The sequence below is a fragment of the Dipodomys ordii genome, unplaced genomic scaffold (genome assembly GCF_000151885.1).
Source record: "Dipodomys ordii isolate 6190 unplaced genomic scaffold, Dord_2.0 Scaffold9, whole genome shotgun sequence".
Taxonomy (NCBI): domain Eukaryota; kingdom Metazoa; phylum Chordata; class Mammalia; order Rodentia; family Heteromyidae; genus Dipodomys; species Dipodomys ordii.
The window spans coordinates 21347209-21369942 of NW_012267225.1; the positions used below are offsets into that span (position 1 = coordinate 21347209).

The 22734-nt window shown below is 38.3% G+C and overlaps 2 protein-coding genes across 3 annotated transcripts in view; one reads left to right on the top strand and one right to left on the bottom strand.

Annotated features, from left to right (window-relative positions):
* Positions 1–8310, bottom strand: part of Plag1 (pleiomorphic adenoma gene 1) — a 41458-nt gene extending 33148 nt beyond the window's left edge. For both annotated transcript variants that reach the window (XM_013009290.1, XM_013009289.1), the window contains exon 1: positions 8131–8310. The gene's annotated coding sequence lies outside the window, so the exon portion shown is untranslated. The remainder of the gene's footprint in view (positions 1–8130) is intronic.
* Positions 8311–8755: 445 nt separating this feature from the next.
* On the top strand, positions 8756–14453 carry Chchd7 (coiled-coil-helix-coiled-coil-helix domain containing 7). The gene is made up of 4 exons (XM_013009424.1): positions 8756–8849; positions 11821–11888; positions 13552–13650; positions 14316–14453. Exons 2-4 carry the CDS (start codon positions 11835–11837, stop codon positions 14418–14420), a joined length of 258 nt encoding a protein of 85 aa, XP_012864878.1. The 5' UTR covers positions 8756–8849; positions 11821–11834; the 3' UTR covers positions 14421–14453.
* Positions 14454–22734: the final 8281 nt, after the last annotated feature.

Here is a 22734-nt window from a genome sequence, read left to right on the forward strand (position 1 = left end):
GTTATAAGTTTAAAAATAACTGTTCGAATTGAGTTACAATGTCCAAATCAAAGGGCTTTTAAGGAAACTTTAAAAAAAAGCTAAAATATCACTAAAAAAATTAAATACTTAGGACTCTGACTAAAAATTTCAAATAAAATATTCACCTGAGTCCCATGAATATACCAAGATCTTTGACACTGTTTTGATCACTTGAAAAAAAATTATCTGTCACAGAAACTTTTACAGGGTGCCCCGATTTTGCCTGTGTTCACTTTGTTTACAAACTTCAAGGCTTCAAGGTAGGTTCAGGTTCAAAAACAACTCTTGGTGAAATTTATTTATATTTCAATAGTAAATCAAGTTAATCAGCTAGATAGCTAAGACTTCATTTTATGTCTAATTAAATTTATTATTTTATGGTTTGCTTTCATTTTAATTGAGGCAAATAATTAATGGCAATACATTTTATACAGAATGTACTTTAAAGTGTGATATGTGCCAAACTGTTGCTGAGGAATATCTTAAACATTTTCCTTAGAAGAAACTGAAGGAAATCACATTAAACCCCAAATCAGATATATACTTTACACAGAACAGAGGTGAATCCCTTTCCTGACTGGTAGTCGCTCTGAGGATACTCAAGTTTTATGAAGCAAGAAAAGCAAAAAAATGTATAAAATTAACTCCTGTCCTGAGCCCTGTACTCATATGCATTTCCCTTCCTTAAAACATTGAAAATACTTCCAAGGAAGAGTCAGTGGGTTCGCTTCTACCACACTGGTTACACAACCTACCTTATTATATGTCTAATTCTATTCTCATATGAAAGTCATATGCATTTGCATAGTGATATTCAAATAAAACACTAATATTAGAAGAGAATCATAAATGAGGTTGAAATTTTACTCAATTACTCTTGAAAATAAAAAAATACTAAAACATGTAAAAAACATTTTTAGATTTAGCAAACAATTTTAAAGGAACAAGGAAAGCAAATTCACATAAGCATTAGCTTAAAATCATATATGTTAATATTCATTTTAAGGTTATAATAAATAGGTTTTATTGAATACATAAACTTGACAACTCTCCTATATACTGCAAATTTACAATAAATTTAATTTTAAGGTAGTAGAGCTAGATTCTCTTCTTTAGAATGAAACAGTTAAACATATCATATTTAGGAAATCCAAAAATCAATTTAAGAAAGTAAATTCACTCTTTCAAAAAATGGTATTTCATTTCACTGTCTATAGCTGATAAGAATACAACCTACTTATTACAGTTGATAAAAACACAACTTACTATAGCTGATAAAAACACAAACTATTTATTCTAAACTTTTTCAGGGTGTGAGGAAAAGAAAAGTGGGCTGTATGTAATTCTAAACATAGGAAATGTTTCTAGGTTAAATTTCTTAAAATTCTCCTGTCAAGAACAATTCTATCAACTTACTAATGTATCCTCAAGAAAACAAATTGATTCCAACAGTTTCTAATTTTGCCCTACAGTAAGAAGAGCTAAGTTTTCCATTCTTTAATTGATTTCTAGTATCCAGAAAAGTATGTTACACTTTCTAATGTCTAACTAGTAATTTAAAAAAATACATATGTGTTTTAAAAAGTCAAGTGGCAGGTCCTTAATGGAAACATTTAATATGAGAATATCCTCTTATTTAGAAATTGAAAGACAGGAAATCATAAATAATCAATATATGTGCAATTCCAATACTGGTATAAGTAATAAGTCAAACAGATAACTGAAATTTGAAAATGAAGTTCTCTTTTCAAAATAGGTAGAGTTCAAGACGCTGAAATGTCCTATCACCCAGAAACTCTGAAAGATTCTGACATTTTAAAGAAAAGAAGCCTCTTGCATTCTTAAAATTATTTTTTAACATTAAAGACAACTTCTACTTCAGATCATAACATTTACAAGTTTAAATTCTGTTTCAGAAAGTCAACTAATTAGTAAAAAGAAAAAAGTCCTTTAATTAGGAGCATTTACCTAAAAACTTTAAGAGCTTGGTTGAAGAAATGTTTTCATCTTCATCTTAGAAAAAGCATTTAAAGTTTATTAAGCCTACAAGAGCTCCCCAATTTGCCCTAAAAGTCTATAGAGTAAATTATTCTTACACTGAAAGTTGACTTCACTAATCTAAAGGAAACATTAAGCTTTCAGATAAACAATGAAGAAAACAGTTTTTAAGGCTCTCAGGACACTTCACAAACATATACATTTAAAATAAGTTTTAAAATATTTTTTAAAAATAGCAGAAATGGCTTTTTTTAATTTTTTTTTTAAAAAGAACATTAAATAATCCCTATGAATTACTTTTAGAAATTAATTTAGTTTAATCCAAATCTAAGAAGATAGGGAAGAAAGGCTTTGTGGATCTAATTTTTAAAGATTATTATAAATCTAACAATTTGCATTAAAAATATTCTCTGATAGTTCCTACCAAATTATCATTTTCACTTTTTTAGTAAATTTGTATTTTTTGCAATATAGTTGGTTATTTCTTATCCACATAAGTTAAAATTTAGTCATAATTGTTATTTTATTCTGAAATTCTTATCTATCTAGTTCTATCTTTCTACTTTTACATTTTCATTGTTTAAAACTAATTTTTAAAAGGTATTGGAAATACTTTTTGCTCTCTCATACCTTTACATGTATAGATTGTCTGTTTTAAAATTAGGAAAAGATTCCACTTAAAAACAAGGTAAGGAACTATTTTAAACAAACTGCTTTACCTATTAACCTAGGATATAATTTCCAAAATTCACTCATTCTTCAGATGCTTAGACACTCTCAGGTAGTCATCTCAAATTCCCAACACACACTGTGGTTAGCTTTCATACCATGATCCTGTAGTAACTCTGTTTATAAGATATCCAGGGACTCTTAAATACTAACTATTTTAGTGAAATATCACACCATTGTATATTTTAGAAATGAGATATTATTTGTTTTATATTTGGAAACGCATTTTTAAAAGAGAGTAAAATCCTTAAGAACCACAAACACCAATAATAGACAAAATCAGAAAACAAAAATACTCAAGTGTCCTTGGTAATTTCACACCACTGTGTCCTGGTCAATACCACCCTGGAAAAAGGAGGCAGGTACAGGTCTGTACACTAAGTAGAGTGCAAACTCCAGGGCAATAGGCCAACCAACACAAAAATAAAAATCAAATTATGCATCTTGTAATAATTTCTGCTAGGCTTTCATACAGATATACTCCTCATAGCTTCAAATGTTAATAACTATACACCAGCACATCTACAAAATACTGTGGTGTAAAAATTTCCATTTAATATCTTAAATTAAATTTAAAATTTAAATTTCCAAATAAGATATAAAAGTTGCCCTGACATAAAGGACAGCAATAACATAGTTGGCTTCTGGCTCAGGCATTTCAAAAAAGATTAAGAAATAAAATGAATACAAAAAAGCAAAAATTAGTTACCACTAAAGGATTCTTAGGGTAATACTAAAGTGAATTCCTCTGTCTGAATCTTAAAAACAAAGTCAACTTTACAGTTTATCAATCTGATGAAGCCTCCCCTCACATTTAACTTATTTGTAAATACTTTTCCAAGGTTATCTCAACACTCACTGATCAGTTAAATATGCTGCCTATATTAATTCCTGTTAAAATTAAAGAAATTAAAAGTTCATTTCTATTTTTTAAGCAATGACTGATACAATTAACCAGTATTCAGTGCTTCAGAAAAGGTGTTTATCAGGTTCTTAAAACATTTTTAAAAATGGGACAATTTATAGCCCTTTCACCTGGAACATATTCACTATCTTAAATTTTACTGAATAGATTCACTTTTCTCCTTCTGAAACTTTACATTCCTTCAAAGAACTAAATAATTCAACACCTTACTAATAGAAAGAACAAAAATATATTTATTTTGTTACACAACTGCAAATACATCCAAGAGAAAACTATTCAGGATGTCTAAGTAAAGTTATTTAACAAAACTTTTTTTCTTTTATGTGCATCTGTGTGTTATATGTGTGCATCTGTGTATTAAACAAGTAATTTTTCACAAGTTAGTTTCTCAAATAACAGAATTCTAGATTAAAAACTATTAAAACATTCCTAGAAAGATTACCATTTTAATCACATAGTTTAAGACAAATGATTACTGAAACAAACTTCAAAGATAGCCATCGATATGTTTTAGTTGTGTGTCTTTTTAATATTCAGTTAACACAGGAACACTACATCTAATTTAGAATACAATATTTTAATCCCCAGAAAGGTAAATTTCCAGAACACCAAGCCAAAATATATATAGTAACAACCAGGATTATTTTTAAAATGAAGGAAAAATCCCTTTTATTTAATGATTAATATTAAAAATCATTAAAATTTAAACTCTGAATAAAAAGCAAATTTGCTAATTCACTTAGCTATAAAATATCTGATTATCAAAATGTTTTTGTTACAATGAACATACAGATAGAGAATTTTATCAGTATTAGCCCAAATACATAAATCATCTTCCACAGCAATTAAATTTCATAGAATGTTGAAAAGCAAAACAGACATCTGAATTTCAAGTCAGAATTTCAATCTGTGAGATTCTCATTCTGAGTGAAGAATTTTGGGAGATCCAGATAAGGGTGCTCAATAGAAAGGACACCTAAGGCATTTATAAACCTCAATCAATTTAAATTGCATATTGTGCTGGGTCCTATGGGATAAGATTCTCTAAGAAATTATAGATTTTGTATATGTACCTCTGAGTCAGTGAATTTTCTAGTTCAGACATGTGGCTAATTGTGTTAAACCCAACATGAAGTTTTATGTCACTCTATGTGAAAAACAAAAAAACAAAAACAAAAAAATCACATTATCAGCACTATAATTTAGGCTGATAATAAATGAATCATAAATTGAAGTTTCCAAATAACCTAAGTACACCTCAATTATCGAATACAAATGGAAGAACCATTTTGCTTCACTTTTTACAGATACTGGGCTTATTGATATTAGCATTTGGCTTTTCAAAGTGGGAACTATTCAAGATCTAAAAATTTCATTAATTTTAAACACAAAACTTAATTCTGACTAATTATAGTCACTATAAAAGTCTTGAATCTCTCTCTCTCTCTCTCTTTCTCTCTCTCTCTCTCTCTCTCTCTCTCTCACACACACACACACACACACCTCAATGAAAATGTGAGATGAACTCCAGAGCTTTTTAAGTACTGATGGAATTCTCTTAACCCCTAGACACACTGGGAGGGGTTGGATGTCTGTCTCTTCTTCATTGATAACCTCTTTCCAATTATTTTTTATTTAACTGTGGTTCATGGCATTATTTTTTTTAAGGAGTTCTTAGAAAGCTGCAATTGTTTCCAAAATCAGAAGCCAATCATAGATGATGCACTCAAATATAACAGACATAGTATTGTTATGGAGGTATTTACAAACAAGTATCCAAAGAGCTCACTTGTGAACACCAGCTTACATACAATTAACTCTAAAATAATAATTTGTTTATATAGTATGCAAGAAAGTTTAGCAATTCAGCCCTAACTTTAATCCATTTCCTTAAGTCACAAAACAAAGGAAAACATTCATGAATTTCATATATCTGTGGAAAATGAACACAAGTTATTTCTAAGATTAGCCTTCATTTCAAGGAGGTACAACTAACAACGTACACATTACACATTTAAAACGTATTGTGGACATCTAAAACATAAAAGCTGATAGTAGCTTAAGATTAGTAAACATTTCCTCTGAAACAACACATATTCAAGTTAAAAGATGCAAACTGATAGGTCTCATGATTTAAAAATATTTCCATTTCAAAGGCGCAAAAGTTTCTGCAGATGTACAGGATGGGCTTTAAAAATGGACACATATGTCAACTTTTCCATGGTCTTGGTGTGTGTGTTCCCCCTTCCTCCCAATGTCTTCTGCTCACAATGTTAAAGAATCTTCATCTCTCTTCCTGTATTTTCAACCAGAAGTCCTCAATACACAATCTAGCCAAATTGAATATTAGGTATTTTACAGCTTTTACAAAATGGCTGTAAAATCACATTATGGGCATACATAGCTCTTTGATCTCACTGCACAGAATTCATAACTGTTCAATAATGCTATACCATTACACCACACACCTTAAACTATTTCCATTTTTCCACAATTCCTTCCAAAATCAGCTTCCAAAGCAATGTAACATGAAAAGTTCCTGGGAGGGCTGGTTCCACAAAAAGAACCCTTTTGGATACACACTAACCTATACACATCCCCATCTTCTACTTAGTTTGTTTCTCCCTCCTCTCCCTCCATCACTCCTAAAGGTGGGTGCACTTGAGTAATGGAAAGAGAAAGCCTTTCCATCACCACACCCTCTCAGCTCCTTTGCCTTTGGTCCTCAGACAGGGAGTCTGTGTAGGTGATGAAAATGCCAAGAAAAGAGAAGCTGTCCCTTTAAAATGCCCTGCTAGGTCCCATATCCCACGTGGAACCAACATCAGCAGCACTTTCCCATTTAACATCCATGTGAAGCCAGAAGCACCATCCTTTTAGAGAGAGAAAACCAGAAAACCTCAGCTTAACATTCCTTAGTGAGCATGCACAGGTGAAAGCAGTGTCAGGAAGGGAGAAGACCCAGCAACTCCCCACCCCTCCCCAAAAGGTAGACCAGCCTTGCCCTCCAGTCTCTCGGGGCTACCTCCCTTCTCAACCCCTCCTCTGGAGAGCCCTGCTGAAAGAAAGGAGGGAGCCACGAACAAAACCTGAAGCCTAAATGCGACGAAAATGCCAACGAAAGCCCCAGTGGTTTATTCTTCCAACCACACATATTAACTCCATTAAGAAAATGGCATCACTTTTTTTTTCGACCCCAAAGGAAAATAAATAAATAAATAAATAGCCCCCGAACCTCGCGAAGAACATGAAAAGGCAGAGATAAAATAGCAAATATGGTGTTTATCTTATCTCAGATCAGTCCCCATTACCAATAAGTTTAGCAGTTTCTGCACTACCACCTCCCCCTCCCTCCCCTGCCTTCTCTCGCATCGGATTTTCACGTTTTCTCATTGTCGGTGGAGTTATAAAAGGCTTTTGCCCTCCGAAAGTTTTAAAAAAATAAATAAATATTAACTCCTTGGTCCCTGCAAAGTCCAAACGGACTTCAGAGGAAAGGCGGTTCACACTTTTACCTCTGGCGAGAAAAGGGGGAGCATCCCGGATTTTTAGGGATTTTTTGCGATTTTTTAACAATTTTTATTTGGTTATATGCCTGAGTTCTCCCTCCATTTTGGTTGTTTATGATACTGACAACAAGCTGTCCCTGCTCTGTGCCGATCTCCTGCTTTCATTTAGCACCCCCTCCCCCTCCCCCCCGCAGCCACACACCCCGGGCTCACACCTCCCTGCAGACCCCGAACCCCGACCCCAGCTCGCCCACCTGAGCGGAGGGCAAAGCAAAACCCCACCAAATTCATTTCTCCAGAAAAGAAGAAGGAGAAAAAAAAAACTCTTTTGGAAAAAAAAAAAGAGGGGGCAAAGTTACCCCAAGTCACTCAAAGTGCCCCCCAAATATTGCCGGCCGCGGGTCTCCGCTAGGCCCTTTGGGACGGGACCACCCCCCGGGATGTTTTGGTGGAAAATGCGGAGACTTTACTCTCAAAACTGAATTTATATTAATTTTTCCCTTATTTTTCGGGTCTCTAATGTCTTCCGCTCTCGCTGCTGCCGCAGCCGCTGTCACAATATTCACAGCACCAGAGAGGAGGAGGAGGAGGAGGAGGAGGACGAGGAAAACTTTTCAAACTTTCCAGACCCTGAATAAAGGGTGTTCTTCTTCTTCTTTTTTTTTTTTTTCCCACCGACCTCACCTTCGGGTCCCCAGCCGCATCGCCCCCCGCCTGTCAGAGGCGACCGCGGGAGTCCCCGCAGCCCCGGGGAATTATTTCCATTTTATTTGTATTATTATTTTCCTCTCTGGGGTCCGGAGCAGGGGCTGAAAGCAGCACAAACTTTTCCTCCCGCTGCCGCCGCCGCGGCTCCTCTGCCCCCTCGGCCAGTCCCATAATTTAAATAACCCTGATATTTCTCCCGCTAAACGCCTCTCCGCCGCCCCGAACCCCGGGAGAACTCACCGCGGGGCTTTAACATCCTCCCTCCGGCCCGTCCGCCGCCTTTACACCGCCCGCGGAATTTCTAATAATTTTTTTCTCATATTTCGGGCTGGACGCGGCGGGCCTGGAAATTGTTTCCTTACGCCTCTTTCCAGCAGCCATTGTAGTGTATGCGCTGCCCCTGCAGCCCAACTTGCAGCTGCCGCTGCCGCTGCCGCCGCCGCCGCCGACGTCGCGCCCACCGCCGCCTCCCCCGGCCTGGTCGGCCACCGCCCCCGCCTCCCGCCAGCCCGCCCTCGGCCCCCTCCCACCCGCCACTCAGCCCGCCTCCTTCCGCGCGCTCCTCCCTGGATCCGACCACTCAGCGCCGCCGCCGCCGGGCTCCGGCCCTCCCATTGGTCCAGAGTGCCGCCTGTCAGAACGAAGTGTTAAGAGGTAGCCCTTCGGCGGGGGGCGCGGCGGGGCGGGGGAGGAGGCGGGGCCACGCCGCCAACCCCGCCCACTCCTCCCGCCCCGGCCCTGCTCCCTCCAACTAGGGGCGGGGCAAGACCCGCCCGCCCCTGACCCGCAGAGTCTGGCGCGTCTGTCAGTCTGACGGCGCCGCGCCCCGATTGGTCGAGTTGTCGCTGGGGAGCGGGGGCAGCAAGTTGGGGTGCGCACTACTTAAGGTCCTGCTGCGTGAGCCATTGACGTGTTTGGAGCTGGAGACGGCCTGGGTTCTGGGGAGGCAGCGGCCCGAGGTGAGTGGTCCTATGCCTCTCCCTCTGCGTAGGCTGAAGGGAAGCGGGGAGAGTGGGGCACGCCTGGGTGGCCGCGGGGCTGGATCCACTTCTGCAGCCCCTGGCCGCTCCCGCCCGGCCTCGCCTCCGCTCGGGCTCCTTCCCGCGACTCCTTCTCTGGCCACCCAGGTCTGCTCGTTCGGCCGGGGCCGGCCGAAGAAGGTGACCTGTGCCGGGCCCGGACACCCCAGCCCTTTGCATTCGCCTCCATCTCCAGCTTTTGGAGCGCGGTGGCCTGCCCTCCCCCCGTCCCTCCCCTCCCCCGGTTTCCTCATTCTCCGAAGCCCCCGGCTCCTCTTGGTCGCTGAGCGAAGCCAGGTGTGCTCACCTGTGCCCGTCGTCCAGATTGGACATCGATGGGCAGCTCTGCAGACTCTGCTCTGACCTCCCCGCGCCCTCTGGTACGCACCCTTGACTTCCTGCCCCTGGCCTCTGCACCCAGACTGTGGGGTTTACAGCTTGGTGTCTTTTGTTGCTCTGTTTAGGAGTCACAGACCCTTCTTAGGCTCTGACCAGCCAGCCTCAGGCATGCCTGGATGTGTTCTCAGTAACGTTTCCCTTCCCCCTCTCCTTTCAAAACTGCTTGCAGAGTCGGGGGGCATGGACAACTGTACGAAAAATCCAGAGCTACACAGGCGATCAGTTTGCTCCTAAGAGGATGTCGTGTGCTTTTTATTGCCCTTCCCTCAAATCTTTGGCTTTCTTTCTGGTAGTCCTCTTGCAAGTAGTTGAGCCTTGTAACATTTGCTTAGTGCAGTACCTTCAAAAAGTAAGCAGATAAGGCCTCTCTAGCCAAGCACTCAAACTTGTTCTTCAGACCAGTTCCTCTCTGTTAATTGCCATTTCCTCTTCGTGTCTGGTACTACGTAGGAATTCAGGCAAAGGAGGTGACATTCGGAAGTCCACACTTACAGTAACTTTTCCTGAGACACTGGAAGGAAAAGAAAATGCAATGTGAATCAACTCAAACAGTGAATCTGATCCAGTGTAGGTGATGGTACCAGGGTATCATTTTTGAAGACTTGATGATGATAAGGAAATACAGAGTAGAATACTTTGATGTAAAGCAAGCTATTTAAGTTCTGTGTCCGATTGTTGTCGAGCTTTTCCCACTCAAAATGTATGAAGAGTTCTGTGTTATCACATCGCAAGATAAATGTGAAAGAGAAGGCTGTGTTATTCCCGAAAGAGTCAAGTCTACAGAAAAAAAAAATTGTGGAGACAAAGAAGCTTCTATGTTTAATAGAACAGCATTTTGGATTTCCTTTTTTTTTTGTCATGATATTTCTGTTGGCTAGATTTGGTCATGTTTTAATGAAACTCGTAAGATATTTGGTAATCATTAGAAGTTAAAGGATCACCAAACCCTGTTCTTTTTTTGCCCTCTTGTAACCCCATAGGGTCTCCCTCTGTGGCTCAAGCTGGAGTTGAACTGGAGTACCTCCTGCTTCTGCTTTCCAAGTGTTTGGATTACAGTCCTGCACTACATCACCTGGCTTAACCAAACTTTTTTTTGTCCCTTTTTTGAGAAGGTTGTTTTGTTTTGTTTTGTTTTCTGTGTGTGGTCCTCTCTTGCACAAGGAAAAGTGAACCCACCGTATAAAAATCCTTTTTTATCTCCTTATATCATCCAATTTGTTGTGGGGGTGGGGGGTGTGCGCGTGTGTTGCCTGTTCTTCTCTTCTGGGGTTTGATGGTCTTTAGCTCAGCTTCTTGCTTATGACTGGTTTCTACCCCTTGAACCATTCTCCACTCTGGTTTTTTATTAGTTAAATGGGAGATAGGTGTCTCCCAGACTTTTCTAGCTTCGAATCAGGATCTCTTCCTGAATAGCTAGGATTCCAAGTATGAACTATAGTTATACCCTATAGTACATTTTTTTTTAATTCAGAGTTTTGTAGGATGTATTACATTATTTTGCTGGATTCTCCTTTGATTTTTAGATAGACGAATGATTAACCTAGAATATGATTTGAGCTAAATCAAGTCCTTAAGTTTATTTCAGAACGTTCAAAAGTAGTATAAGTGATTCATCTTTAGAGGATACCAGTATATTCAAACAAAAACAAAATATCACTTTGAAATAGACTATTATGACTGTTGGTTTTTAAAATGTTTCTTTTAGTTCTGTGACATCTCTTTGATGATAAGAGTCATATGAATTTTAGTTGAGCTTCATACTAGAGAGTAATTGTCCTGGAATATAGTTGATATACTTATTTCATGAATATATAATTTGATAATTAATTGGGTCTTAGGGAACTGGTGATCTAAAACAAAAGAAAACCCATCTGGCTTTTCCAAGTGCCAACTAAGTAGTAATATAGCTTTTTGGTATATTGGCTGCCCTATGGGTGGCTACAGAGTAACTGCTCTGGTACTTTAGTTGATGAATGTTTTGGTTAAAGTCGGGCTTCCTAATAAATTGTTCTTTCCTTCTTTGTACATTATTAATTTTCATTGGTATTTTTTGTTATTTAAGAAGTGAGGAAAAATAATACTGATATTTGCTAGACATTACAATCAAAGTTCAGTAGCTCCCATTGAATACGGCCTGTTTTGGCACTGTGAGAATACAAAGGAGAAACACATTGGAGTTTTTATTGTTGTTGGTACTGGGGTTTGATCTCAAGTCTCAAGATTGCTAGGCAGTTACTCTCACTTGAGCCATGCCTCCAGACATTTTTTTGCATTTTCCCCTATCACTGGCTTGGGCTGCACAATTCTACTACGTATGGCCTTGTAAGTAGCTGCAGTTACAAACTTGAGCCAATGTGCCACACCCTCCAAGTCTTCATTTCCAAGTAGGGGATAATGAAGTTCCTCTCTAGATGAGTATTATATCAAAATTCAATTTTCAAGTATTGGTGGGGCTGATGAGATTTATTTTCTGTCATTCCCTGCCTAACTGCTTTTTTCTCTGTACCTTCAGTAAGAAAACGTAGAATGCCCCTGGTGACAAAGCGACTGAGAGATCCCGACATAAACCCTTGCTTGCTGGTAGGAAGGTTTGCTTTTCATTTTTCTTGAGTATTAAGTTGGAAAAAGAAGAAGAGGAAGAAGACAAAAAAAACCATAAAAAAACAAAAAACCAATAATAAACCAGGCTTCCAAAAAAAAAAAAAAACCCAACAACAAACCAGGCTTCCATCTAATTTTGTGGGCATCTGTTTCCTGCAGTTGTTGAATAAAGTTATTTCTGTACAAAAAAGTATTCTTGGTCACTGTATTTTATTTCACTAGAGCATTTAAATGTGCATAATACGGCTAGCAAAGTCTTTTCTTTAATTTCGTTTATTTGTAAAAATGCAGCATTTAATTGCTAATGGGAAAATAGGCATATGTAACACTGAAGAAAATCTTTTGTTGAAGTAGAGAATGCTGGAAGGTAGCACATTTTTCAATTGCCATTGAATTTATGGTTTTCATAGTATTAATTTCTTTGTGTTCTCCAGACAGCCTGGCTGAATATAAAAGGGCTGACAATAGAATTAGCTTTGAAATAAAGGTTATCTGATAGCTTATAAATAAATCTTTTGGTGAAATAACAACTTTTTACTTGTACTAATATGGTATGCCTTACATTGCTTTACTGTGGCTTTGAATCATACTACTGCTGTGAAAAATTGTAGTCCTTGATTCTGTATGCATTTTTTAAAAATGCATACATCCATAGGGCTATCAGAGTAGTTCAAGTGGGAATACCTTTCTAACAGACCCTGAGTTCATACCTAGGATTACGAAAATTATATTCATTCAACATTTGTTGTATTAGAACATTTTTTAACAACTTGAAGTAGCATGTCACTTAGATTTGTGAAGCAAGAGGTTGTCTAAAACAGCCTCTCACAATCGCTTTCACTTTGAAATTTGTCATTTAGTCTACTTCCAGGTCAGATAGCTTAAGTATAATTTCCAAATGGCATCTGTCCCTTTTTAAACTGGTAACTCATGAGTTGTTGCACTTTGGTTTTGAAGTAACGTGAGTGGTAACTATAAAGTTGCTTAATTTTAGTATACTTAAGCTTAAAATGCATTGAAGTGAATGGTGTTAATTTCAGTTGACTTGATGTAAATCATTTAGCAATTTCCTTAGACTCTCAAGATCATCATTAAGATCAAACACTAAGTAAAACAAAAATTTGGAAAAACCAGAACTGTACTATGAGTCAGGAAACTGGCTTTTTTTTTTTTTTTGGTGCAGGTACTGGGGTTTCGACTCAGTCTCATGCCCTCACATAGGTGTTTTTTGTTTTGTTTGCTCAAGGCCAGTGCAATACCACTTGAGGCATGCCTCCAGTCTTGACTTTTGGTTAAGATCTTACCCAAGTATCAAGAATTGTAAGCTAGGATTCTGATTCTAGCTGTGCAGAAATTATTTTAACTGTATTATTTAATCTTCAGCTTTTGGATCAAATGATCACAGCCAATATTTTTGTTCAAACTTCCATGATATTTAGAAAACTGGCCCAAACTGTAAAAAGAAAGATGTATGCCCAGGCAGAATGGGTTCTGAAATAGTTGGCTAGATAATTCAGTTTTTATTAGTGTACTGATTATAAAGTGAGCAAAAATGGGAGGAAACAACTTCAGCAGTTTTTGTTTGGGGTATTTTCTAGACCATGTTTAACTTTTAAATGATTACTCATTTGATATTTTTAAGGAATCTGATGCTTCTACAAGATGTATGGATGAGAATAACTATGACAGGGAAAGGTGTTCCAGTTACTTCTTGAGATACAAAAACTGCCGGAAATTCTGGGTAAGACTAGTTTGGTAAACTTTGTGGACTGACAATCTTGTCCCAGTGATGACCACCAGGAGTCTTCACATTACCCTCTTAGTTATGGTATTTCAGTCCCTTGTTTTGTTTTCTCACCCTATTTTGGGGTATAAAAAGCAGTTTTAATATAGGTAACTATCTGCAGCCCTAAAACAGTAGCTGTGTTATAAATTAGTTTTAAATTAGTTATAAATTCATTTTCCTAAAGATGAACAGAATGTATAACTTATCTTGCTAGGACACATCGTACTAGACTGCCATTGCTTCCTCCTTTCCTATGTATGGCAGACAAAATAATCCCATTTTCTTAAGACATTGCTATATAATTTCTGTTTGCGTAAGCACTGACAGAATCCAGCTACTTGCTGTATGGACTGTTGATTTCACTTAACAGTTGTGTGGTAGCATGTGTGTGTATGCATGCACACATGCATAAACAGATGTCTCCATCTCAGTTACTGTTAATGTATTTCTAATCCTTCTATAAGTGTTAATACTTTGAAAATGGTTATCTGGAGTCTCAGGTTCAGATTAGTCTAACTTGGCTTTCACAGTTTTTCTTGAGGAAGCGGAGTGCATTATTGACAAATGATTAGCATTTAATAAATGACTAATTTTGCCTTCTTTGTTATGTTTATACACAGAATTCTGTCATGATTCATAGAAGACAGAATGGAGTGAAGCCACCCATGCCTACAGCAGCAGAAAGAGATGAAATTTTGGGAGCAATGGGAAAGATGCCTTACTGACTGTTTACATTAAAAATATTTATTTAACTAGGACTGATGAATATTTTTCACAAATGATTGCCAGGATCTTCTAAGAAGGATCTTAAGTACTGTGAGGAGAGCACTCCTGTTAGCCCAGAGTCCTTGTTTGTTCTCAGTGCTACAACAGTGCTCTACTTCCTAGAGGTAAGGGAGGACTGGGAAGGGTATAGGAGTTGAGCTTCTCTACTGGGTCTTGAAAGAAAATTGAGGTCTGGACAAAGAAGACTTAATGGGACTGGGAGAAAGGCAGTGGTTCTAAGAAAATAAAGTAATTCAAGTGTCTATTTAAAGTGGGTGGAAGTATCGTGGAAAGAAGACTGGGAAGGTGAGTTGCAGATAGGTGTGTGTGTGTGTGTGTGAGCCTTAAACCTAGGCTCTACCCTAAAATTTCTTTCCTCCACTCACTTATCTAAGTAAGATTAGTACTTTCCCTGGGGGAAAATGAGTGAAGGGAAGTTATCTTTAAGATACATGAAAAAGAACTAGTGTTCTATCTTTGAGGAGAGGCTTAGGTACAGAATCTGAGACTGAAATTGCCTGGAGTGATAGTAGCAGTTCTCAAACCTCAATAATAGAATAGGGGACAAAGTGAATACTCTTAAAAATAGGATTTCAATTGCAGGATGAGATGGACAAGGAAGGAAGCAGGGGTTGGTCAGGCAAACGCTACACTGGAATGAGAAAGGCATAATTATGATGTAAAACAATGAGAATACTCTATGGGAGCTGTAGTGTAGCTGGTGTAAGTGTTGTGTAAGTGTTCTCCTATACTCACTGCCACTTCAAATTGAATTGTTTCATTTACAAGATATAGTATTTAATAAAATTTAATGAGTTCTACAAAGCTAATGTAAACAAGTTACTATATCCTATTGTATCACCTGATCAAGAGCATAGTTTCAATGGCTCTAGACAATGAATTATTGGAGTAAAATATCCAGCTCAGAAGGTTTTTTTAACCATATCATCTTCCTTGCTAGATGCAATTACATTTGAATAAAAATGGATGATGATGATTATGATTGTTATTTCTACTACTATTTGCCAGTCTTGGAGCTTGAACTCAGGGCCTGGGCACTGTCCCTGAGCTGTTTTTCCCTCAAGGCTAGCATTCTACCACTTGAGCCACAGGGCCACTTCTGGCTTCTTCTGTTTATGTGGTACTAAGGCATTGAACCCAAGGCTTCATGCATGCTAGGCAAGCACTCTACCACTGAGCCACCTTCCCAGCCCAAAATGGATTATTTTTTAAAATGCTCTTGATTACAGTAAAAAAAAAAAAAAGATAAAATTGGATCCTGAAATGATTATGTGAGAAATATTTCATTTTTGTGTCACTTTTGTGAGTGTACATACCAGGATCAGCACTCTTCCTGTAGTTATTTGTCTTGACTGAATTTTTTAATTTATTTTCCACAAATTGTATTATTGCCAAGCACAGCAGACACAGATATGAATGCCTGCCTTACTGCCTTGTGTGTGGGCATTCATGAATCCCTGGATGAATACTTCAGAGTTGAGTTGCTGGGTTGTGTTGTGACTATTTAACCTTTTTGGGGATCTGATGATGTTTTTCAGTGTGGCTGTGCTGTTCAATTCCCATCTGCAGTGTATGAGAGTTCTAGTTTCTCTACATCCGCAACATTTGGTATATGACTGAGCTGATAGTTACTCTACTGGATGTTAACTGTTCTCTCCATGTGGTTTTTGCTTTCCATTTCTTTGGTGGCTAAAAAACTTGGTTGGGTATCTTTTCATTTGTATATTAACTATTTGCATAACTTTGGGGAAATATCTGTTCTGATCCCTGACACATATTTTAATATTTGGGTCATTTTACTGGCTTATAGCAGTTCTTTATACTAGATAAAAGATATTGGATGTATGCTTAGCAAGAATTTTCTCCCATTCTATAGGTTGAATTTTCACTTTCTGGTGTGCTTTGAAGCAGATTTTTAAAATTTTGGTGAATGGGAAACATTAACCTGTAAAGTTGAAGATACATAGAGTATTAACCTTGCTGGTCATTAGTGCTAGATTTGAGCAAAAAACTCAGGCTCAGCATTCAGTTTCTTGAGTTCAAACCTCAGGACTAGCAAACACACACACACACTCACAAAATTTTAACTTCTTTCCAATGAAATACAAATTTCCCTTTTGCTTCTGGTGTCATGTACGAAGGCATTGCCTAACCCAAGGTCATGAGTATTTACAGCTCTTTCCCTATAACAGTTTTGTGGATCTACTGTGAAAATTAGGTCATCCATTCATTTTGAGTTAATTTTTGCAGATAATCTGAGGTAGGAGTCCAACTTCATTTTGTACACCTGACTACCCATTTTCCCAGCAATCTTGAAAAAGACTGTTCTTTCCTCCCATTGAATTAGCACCTTGTTTTAAATCAGTTCTATATGTGAGAATGTTTCTCTCTGAACTTCCCATTCCATGTCATTTGTATGTGTCTACCCTTAGGCCAAAGCCATGATGTAGAGTGCTGTAGCTTTGTAGTGATGGCATAGCTCTTTGGTTTCTGTGTATTTTCCGTAATATTTTATTTTGTGCTGTAATGTGGCTTGAACTCGGGGCCTGGGTGCTTTTTCTCAGCATTTTCATTCAATGCTGCTCAATTCTAAATTTGTCTTCAGTAATTCTCTAATTTCTAGTTAGTTGCTTTACTACCATAATAACTTCAAGGTAGAGTTCTTTTAATCTATGTTCAATTTCATTGCCCCCCCTTTAGGTGATGGCAGAGTCCCAAGGGTCTTCCTCATCATCACTGTTAAATAGTTGTATTTCTCCAAGATTCTGCTTTGAGAGAAGTAACTTGTGTCAGAATGTGAGTGAATGATTGCTGGGAGAATTTAGTTGTGAGGCAAGATCTTATATGAACTTAGCAAGTAGCAAAATACCTAGGAGTCATTTTCACTATGTTCATGTTCACTTGCGGGAAGCATCTCATTCAGATTCTCAGGCAGATGGGGACACTGATGCCCTGGGTCTGTCATACGTAAAAATCCTTTTGAGAATCGCTGTATTTCTAAGTTCCTGGGACATAAGCAAGTTATACCTATAATGACTTGTCTGCATCTAGTATGTGGTAAATAATCCCAAATGTGTGTTTCGGGGAGATGCTGGCTTTGAAAATTGAAAATTGTTCAGGCTCAAACAATGAGAAAGGGCAGACATTGTGCAATAAGTCTTTCTGGAAGCAGTCACTGTTGAAAAGAGTTTTCAAGGTTCCCATGCATGTGCAAGCATATCTGGATACATTTGCTTTGTGCCACAGAGGCATCATAGAGTAGGAGGCATATGGTTCTTTTCTTTGTTCTCTTAATGAAGTTGTTTGGGGTTACTGTCTATCTGTGATAATTAGATTTATCACATCTCTGTCAATGGCTACTGTTTCCATTGTTTGCTATACCATTATCCAACCAATCTCTAATAGATGGATATCCCGTTATAACAAAGTTGTAACAGTCTTCTTTGTACCTGGATCTTTGTCCTGCATGTTTTGTCTGTAAGATTTCTGTGCTTTAAATTTTACAGGTAATGTAAAATCAATGGCTCTCCAAAGAAGAAACATACCAATTTTTACTCCCATAAATCCTGTTTCTTTCCTGATACTCTCGGTCTCACTGTACTTCAATGTATTAATCTTCACTAATCTGATGAGTGAAAAAATGGAACAAGTTGTTTATTACCTTTGCCTACTTTTCTTGTTTAGATTGTTGGTGTGAATGAATTGGGAGTTTCTTGGAATATTAAAGAAATTACTTTTTTCCTTTGTATATACTGTATATTTTCCCAGTTCATCTTTTAGCTTTGTTATTGACTCCTTAAAAATGTTTCTTCTGGGTGTCATTGGCTCACACATATAATCCTAGCTAATCAGGAGGCTGAGATCTGGGGATCGTGGTTCAAAGCTAGCCCAGGCAGAAAAGTCCATGAGACTTATCTCTAATTAACTACCAAAAAAAAAGAAAAAAGAAAAAGCCAAAAGTGGGTCTCTGGCCTTGAACAAAAAGCTCAGAGACAGCACCTAGGTTCTGAGTTCAAGCCCCAGTACTGGTGCACACACAAAAAATGTTTTATTTTCCTGTAATTAAATGGATTGATCTTTCTATTTATGCTTTCTGTAAAATATCAAATGCAGCCAACCCTAAGTACCGTTATATTTCAGTTCTACTGAATCAGCGTTTGCAAAGTGCCAATAATGGGCAAAGCTGTAACTAACTCTATAGAGGGGCATGGACAAAGATGTTACCATCCTGGCCTTGAGGAACTTTGCTGTGCTGCCAGGGAGAATGAAATAGCACTGTAGCAGGCACAATAGCAAACTCAGAGGGTAAGTGGCCTTCCTAAGTGCAGAGGCAAACACACGTGCCATGCCATTCTTTGGGAAGTCCTTACTAATTAAAGTCAGAATATGTGGAGGGAGGAGGCAGCAAGAGGAAACTAGAAAGGTAGAGTGAGTTCAGAGTCTTGTATGCTGTGCCTACTACTTTAATACTTTTTTTTCTGAATAAGAGAAAGCTACAGAAGAATTGAATCCAATTTATGTTTAAGAATTCTGGAGCAAAGAGATGATTGAAAGGACTGTAAGCCTGCCATTATTTTAGCTGCTTTTCCAACTTCAGCCATTATCACACTCAAACTCCTTTTCTCTACCATAGCAAGGTAAATCTCTAAGATGCAAATGAAACAATTCCTTCCCTTGAGTTTCTCACTACCTGCCCATAATCTCATACTGCCCCAGTCCCTCTGAGAACTGGCATGTGAAGGTTGGAGCAAGTTTTAAGAAGAGATTCTTTTGGGGATGGGCCAGACTAGGCCCCTATCTTCATGATCTTAGGTTTCAGGGGCCAGACAGGAAAATTCAGTACAGTACAGTCTCTTCCTGCCACGCTCACCATTGTCAAGCACACTCCCTGTTTTCTGAACCTGAATGATCAGACCCATCCGGCTTCCCTTCTCTCTCCTGTCCAATCTGGCTCAGCTCACATGTAATTTCTCTGAGGTGTTCTGACATCCCTCTGTCAGGATTCATTGTTCCTCTTCATTTCATCATCTGTCTCTTCTGTAGCAATCACATCGCATACTGTGTGTCCAGCTGGCTGGGGCACAGGCTCCGTACAATAAAATGGCTGGCTAGGTACATGACTCCATATGATAAAACTTAGGCAAATGAAGTCTGCTAACTGCACTGTTAATTTCTTGTCTTTTATTTTGCAGGGAAAAAAAAAGAGAATGAAATGTAGAGTAAGTCCAAATATTTCATTCTAAAAGAGAGGCAAACAGAGATGAGATAGTTTTGATTTTGATTATAAAGACAAGAATAGTTTCCATTGACAAGATTCAGTCTTGGGAGTGGTTTCTGCTGTTGTCAGCCAGCATTTGACAGCCCTAGGACTGTACAGAGCTGTATTTGTGAGGCCTGAAGCCAGGCTGCCTGCTGAGCGTTCAGTTCCTAGAAGCCTGTTGGATTTCTCTGTGTGGCTGGGCTTTTTGTCTGACAACTGGATGGTGCTATTAGACAATGAGATGCTCTGAAGATTGCTTTGAAATACCTGCTTTCCTCCAGGAAACCTTTTAAATGACTTTAAAGTGTTGGGGGGTAATATGTTCAGTGGTAGAACACTTATCTAACAATGTGCAAAGATCCAGGTTCCATCCTCAGTATTACAAAAAGAAAAAAATCTACTTTCCTTCAAAAAGTTTATTCAGTCTACAATAATCACATAGGTCCTCACATTCAATTTCTCTGCTTTTTTTTTATTGCGTCTTTTATTTGTTTAGTGACCACAAAGAAAAAGGTTTGGGATCAAGTCAGGGTCCCAGTACTGGGAGTCCTAACAAAACGAAAACAAAAACAGAACTAAAGTTAAGGTTCATGTCAAAGCGCTGAATTTCAGTGCTCGTGGGCTGAGGGGAAGGAAGGAAGCTACTAGGAAGTTCAAGCAAGGGGAAGAGAGAAAATGATAGAGACCCTGAGAGTCTGAGAGAGGATTCATTGAATTCTGGGCACTGGCTGTAGATTGAACTGAATCCTGAAAGGTAAACCGTCATTCATAAAGAAAATAAAAGATTCCAGTGTCAGACTTACACTAAAAGGCACCACTTAGTACACACAAGAAAACATAGCAGGATATAGAGCATTGCCTTTGGGTACGAGTGTGCACTCCTTTTTACTACCTGGATGGTCTTGAGTGAATACTTCCTTTGGAGCATCTGTTTTTCTGTGAAATGTATACTTGGAAAGTTTTCCATGTGTTGAATGGATGCATATTGTTAATACCTGAGATGTGTGTATGTAAATCCTGGCTTGTTTGTAATAAAGTCAGAGTCAGTGAATTCTTGATCAATACTGGTAAATTTATGACTTCATTTACAACAACTGTTTTATTTGATGCTCCCTCTTAGCTTCCCCTCTAATAATAATAATAATAATAATGCAAACATCACTACCAACAAAAGAATCTTGCCACAAAAAGCCAAACTTGATTATTCATTTATTTGACTTCTTTAAGAATTCCATTCTGTGACCTAGTCCAGAATGTTCTCTCATAATTTTCACTCATGCCTTACAACTAGCCTGGTTCCTTCATACAGAAGGAAGTCTCTGGTAAGAACGAGTACAGGAAGATTATAAAAGAGAACTGAATGTCTTTAATCACTGGGAAGAAGCAGCATTGTCCCCTTTTAGTGCATGGCACACACAACACCACTGACTGTTGACTAGATTGTCCCACTATTCCCTTCCCTTCCTTCTCTCTCCTGCTCATCCCTCGTATCCTTCCTTAGCTCATCCAGTCTTGTTCCTGAAGTAACTTTTGAACTTCACACACAACATCCCTCTTTCCTGTCCCCCAGGCCTTAATGGGTATAGGTTTCCTTGACTAGGACACACAATTATATGTTAGTACTCATCATTTTGTCCCTGCCTTACATACAGAAGTTCTATCTATATCCTGCCCTAAGTTGCAAAAGCAGAGAGCACTTTCCTTGCATAGCACTTTGCAGTTTATAAATTATAGTGGGAAACCTGACCATATTTGAAACTCACTGTAGCCCAGTTAAGGAGTTAGTATTCCTTTGGTTGACTTACAGAGATCGGAGCAATTTGGATGACTGACAGACATGTTGAAACTAGTAACCAGGTTGTTCCACCACTTTGCTCCTGATTGTCCCTCTCCTCATTTCCTGATCATTATTCAGATTCCCATTCATTGAGTCTATTTGAGTTTGTAAACAAAAGGTTTCAGTTTGTAAACAGAAGGTCTTGGTGAATGAGAGCTATACTCTAAGAGGAAGTTACCAATTAACCAATTCCTTGGACAGAATAACTGATTATGGAACCTTTGCACCAACTCTAAGAAGTTTGTGCAAAATGATTGGTTCTGTGTACCTTGTTGACCTGCCCCATCCTCTGCTACTGAAGTAATTGTGAGAAATGACAGATGCTTTGTCAAAAAATAGTTAGGAAGAGTTCTTTGTAAGTTCCCAGGATAAGTAGCTTAGTTTGTCATTTGCTTGTACTATCTGGTTTCCTGACACATATTTGGGCTGCTTAAAGACTTGAGGAGTTGTGGATCAAGGTGGGGGCGTTTTCAGCTTATAGTACATAATCTTGGCAACAGTGTCATCTCATCTGTTTCTTTCACTTCAATGTATATGTCACCTTGTAGAACAGCATTCCAATCTCTTGACGACTTCTGTATATAATTCCCACTTTTGAAGAATGTCTTTCACAACCTTAATAGACTACACTTCTCTACCTCCTAGGGAAAAAAAAAAAAACCAAACTACCATCTCTATTGACACCTTCCTCCCATCCCCAACTCAGGCTGGGTTGTTCTTCAACAATCCTGCTCCATCTCAAGCCTTGTGTAGACTTGTGTGATGAGAGTGTGTGGACGAGTATTTACATCAGTTATTACTGTCTCTTTGTTTTATCTTCCTGCTTATTTTTTAGTTTTGGCATTGGGGGATGGGAGGGAGAGTAAAAAGCTGAGGGAAGAAGATAGAGTGTGGGAGGGAGGTTATTAGTGGTTGGGAGGTATGATTAGTTTCTGGTTTCACTGGCTAGATTTGTAATTCTGCTTTTCTTCCTGAGTTTTGGATAAATTCCTTAAACATAAAATTTGTATATTCTGCAAGTACAGAATGCCAGTCTGAGAGAATTCGTGTGCACAGGATAGGATAATATTTGTGAAAAATGTAACACAGTGACCTACTCAAGGGGCAGAGATCAGGAGGATTATGGAGGTATAAATAGGAGGATCATGAACCAAGT